The sequence below is a fragment of the Chinchilla lanigera genome, unplaced genomic scaffold (genome assembly GCF_000276665.1).
Source record: "Chinchilla lanigera isolate Chin_1 unplaced genomic scaffold, ChiLan1.0 scaffold00012, whole genome shotgun sequence".
Lineage (NCBI taxonomy): Eukaryota > Metazoa > Chordata > Mammalia > Rodentia > Chinchillidae > Chinchilla > Chinchilla lanigera.
In genome coordinates this window covers 6490666-6494179 of record NW_004955413.1, presented here as the reverse complement: position 1 = coordinate 6494179, position 3514 = coordinate 6490666, and the positions used below count along the sequence as shown (strand labels likewise).

The 3514-nt window shown below is 46.1% G+C and overlaps 1 protein-coding gene across 1 annotated transcript in view; it reads left to right on the top strand.

The window, feature by feature from the left end:
* Gdf3 (growth differentiation factor 3) overlaps nucleotides 1–446 on the top strand; it is a 22582-nt gene extending 22136 nt beyond the window's left edge. The window contains exon 4 of the mRNA XM_013511291.1: nucleotides 8–446. Coding sequence (XP_013366745.1) covers nucleotides 8–379 — 372 coding nt within the window. The 3' untranslated portion in view covers nucleotides 380–446. The remainder of the gene's footprint in view (nucleotides 1–7) is intronic.
* The last annotated feature ends 3068 nt before the right edge of the window (nucleotides 447–3514 follow it).

Here is a 3514-nt window from a genome sequence, read left to right as displayed (position 1 = left end):
CGCGCGGTGCCGCCGTCCTGCCCGGCTGCGGAGGGCCGTGCCCGCTGCCCCGCACGCTGCCTGCCGGGCCCGCTGCCACCGCCACGAGCTGTTCATCAGCTTCCGCGACCTCGGCTGGCACAAGTGGGTCATCGCGCCCAAGGGGTTCATGGCCAACTACTGTCACGGCGACTGTCCCCTGTCCGCGGCCGCCTTCCTGAGCAGCTCCAACTACGCCTTCATGCAGGCGCTGATGCAGGTCGCCGACCCCTCGGTGCCCTCGGCCGTGTGCGTCCCCACCAAGCTCTCGCCCATCTCCATGCTCTACCAGGACAACGGCGACAACGTCATTCTGCGGCACTATGAGGACATGGTGGTCGACGAGTGCGGGTGTGGGTAGGGGCAGGCGTGGGCACGGCAGGAGGGGGCTTGGGTGACACAATAAAGCGGAGACACCTTGGATCTAAGTGTGAGTCCCTCGTGGTTAGCGATGCCTGTGAACACACACACACACACACCCTGCAGCCCTAGTGAGGCACGTGATAGGACAGGGTACTCTGGACAGAAGGAAACTGGTGTTTACTGGTGGCCTTTGTATAGGCAAGCATGATCCTATGTGTGACTTTACAGATGTTTCATTGTCCTTTGAGATAGTCGTTGTTCCTGCCTGGCAAGCACAAGGTCTTGGGCTGGGGATTTAGCTCAGCGGCAAAAGCGCCTGCCTGGCAAGCGCAAGGTCCTGAGTTCGGTTCCTGGTACTGGAGAAAAACCAAAAAAAAAAAAAAAAAAAAAAAAAAAGCACAAGGTCTTGAGTTCGATCCCTGGTACCGGGAAACGTGCAGGTGTTACATTATCCTAAGCCACAGCTTTCCCCCTGGAACTCATTTTTTTATTTTTTATTTTTTGTCGTTTTTGAGACAAGGTCTCACTATGCAGTTCAGGCTGGGCTTAAGTTCACTTTGTAGCCCAGGCTGGTCTTGAACTCCCAACTATCCTCCTGTCTCAGCCTCCCCAGTGCTGGGATTGCAGGCGTGAGCCACCACGCCAGCTGGAACTCATTTATTAAATGGTGCTAGTTATAAAGAAAAATTTGGAGGAAGGAAGGGAAAAGGATGTAAAAGGAATTAAGATATGCACATGTACCAAGTCCCCACAATGAATGTAACCGTTATGTATGGCAAGCGTGTACTAATCAAAATTAAAAACAAAAAGAAGGCTGGTCATAGTGGTGGTGCACACTTGTAATCCTGAGATGCTGAGGCAGGAGGATCACCAGGAGTTGGAGGCCCACTGGGCTATATAGTGAGACCCTGACTCAAAAAATAAACAGACAACCCTGACTAAGTTGGGTCAATTCTCTGGGTAAAAATTTATCACTGAAAATGTTCAGTTGTTACTTTTGTCTTTTTGCAGTAAGTATAATTTGTCTTTCTGAGAAAGTTGCACACAGATCTTAGGGAAACTTACTTGAGAATAATTGCTTTAGCCACAAACTATTTTCACCTTTCAGATAATAAATAGTAATTCTGTGATGAGTGACTTGTTTCAGACTCCTGAAGTGTAATTATCCAAAGACTCCGACAATGATAGTGAAATCCATATCATTGTGGGAGCATCTCACTACCCTGAGTATGAGCAAGGAGTTAAACCTCATAGAAGGAAAAGGACATTGTTTTGTTTTTGTCTTTTTTTTTTTTTTTGGTTTTTCTCCGGTACCGGGAACCGAACTCACGACCTTGCGCTTGCCAGGCAGGCGCTTTGCCGCTGAGCTAAATCCCCAGCCCCTGTTTTTGTCTTTTTGAGACAGGGTTTCACTGTGCAGTCAGGCTGGCCTTGAGCTCCCTTTGTAGCCCAGGCTGGTCTCAAACTCACAAGGATCCTCCTGCCTCAGCCTCTCGAGTGCTGGGATTATAGGCATGCGCCACCACGCCTGGCTGGAAAAGGGCATTGTTGTAGACTAATTCATGGGTGAAGATAGTGTCAGGTAATCCAGTCATCTCCCAAAGCCCCGGCTTGGGCATGTGAGACTTCTGAGGGACATTCTCGTAAGCCACAACCCTGGGAAAGGGATCTACTGCTTAGCCACATCCCCAGCCCTACGAGGCTGTTTCAGAGGAAGGGATGAGCTGGTTCTAAAATGCCTATGGACACGCAAAGCACTAAGAATAGCCAGAAGAATTCTGCAAAAATAAATATTAAGCTGAAGCACTCATGCTGCCCACTTGCAAAACTTACTGTGAAAGTTATAGAGGGCCAGGCACTTCCTGCTTTTGATCCTCTCCCCCACTTCATTAGTTTGTCACTCATCACAGAATTACTATTTATTATCGGAATAATAATAAATAATCCCAGAGCCCTGGTTGAAGTGGGAGAACTGCAAGTTTCAGCCCAGCCTGGGCAACATAGCAAGACCCTGTTTCAAAGTAAAAAATAGGGGATTTAGCTGTGTGGCACAGTGCCTGCCTGGCAAGTGCAAGGTTGTGAGTTTGATTCCCGGTACCGGAAAAAAAAAATAAAAAGAAAAAGTAAAAAAGAAAAAGAAAAGGCTGGGGTTGGAGCTCAGTGCAAAGTCCCTGAGTTCAATCCCCAATGCCAAGGGGAAAAAAAATTACAGGAGCAGTGGCATAAAGGATCAAAGTGAGAACAAAGAAACAGGTACAGCCTGGATCCAGACAAATGGGGAAAAATGATTTTTTTTTTCTGTCTTTTTCAGACAGTCTCGCTATGCAGTTCAGGCTGGGGCTTTAGCTCACTTTGTAGCACAGGCTGGTCTCAAACTCGCAACAATCCTCCTGCCTCAGCTACTATGCCCGGCCACAAATGATTTTCAACAAGGCCAACAAGGCAGTGTTATGAAGGAAAGGAAAACCTGGTCAATAAATAGTGCTGAAGTAAGGAATAATAACATGGAAAAAATGACTTCTGTACCTCATGCCATCCACAGAAAATAATATGCAATGAATCAGAAGATCTAAATGTAATTAGGTAATTAACTATAAAGCCTCTGTAAGAGATATAAGCAGAAGAGAAAGATAGTGGTGGCCTTGCAGCACATAAAGATTTGTTAGGATAAAATAACAAAATCATTAAAAACTGGTAAACTGGATTTCATCAAAATTAATGATATCTAATATTCAAAAAGCAACATTAACACAATAAAAAAGCAAGTCATAGGATGGTGAAAAGTAGAAAATATTACCAAACAACATGCACGTATCTGTTTTATGTTTTGTTTTGTTTTGTTTTGTTTGAGCCTCGCTATATAGTTCAGGCTGGCATCAAACTCAAGGCAATCCTGCCTCAGCCTCCCAGGTACTGGGATTCCAGGCATGCACCATCATGCCTAGCTTTGACAAATGGATTATAAGCCATCTTGATGTACAGTCCAGACATGCTTTCTCATGTTTTCTGAAATATTGATAGGCTGAGAGAGAGGGAGAGGGAGTCTGAGGCAGGAGAAAAGTGACTTTAAAGGTCAGCCTGAGTCACAAAGCGAGACCCTATCTCGAGAAACACAAAAAGGTATCTACTTATA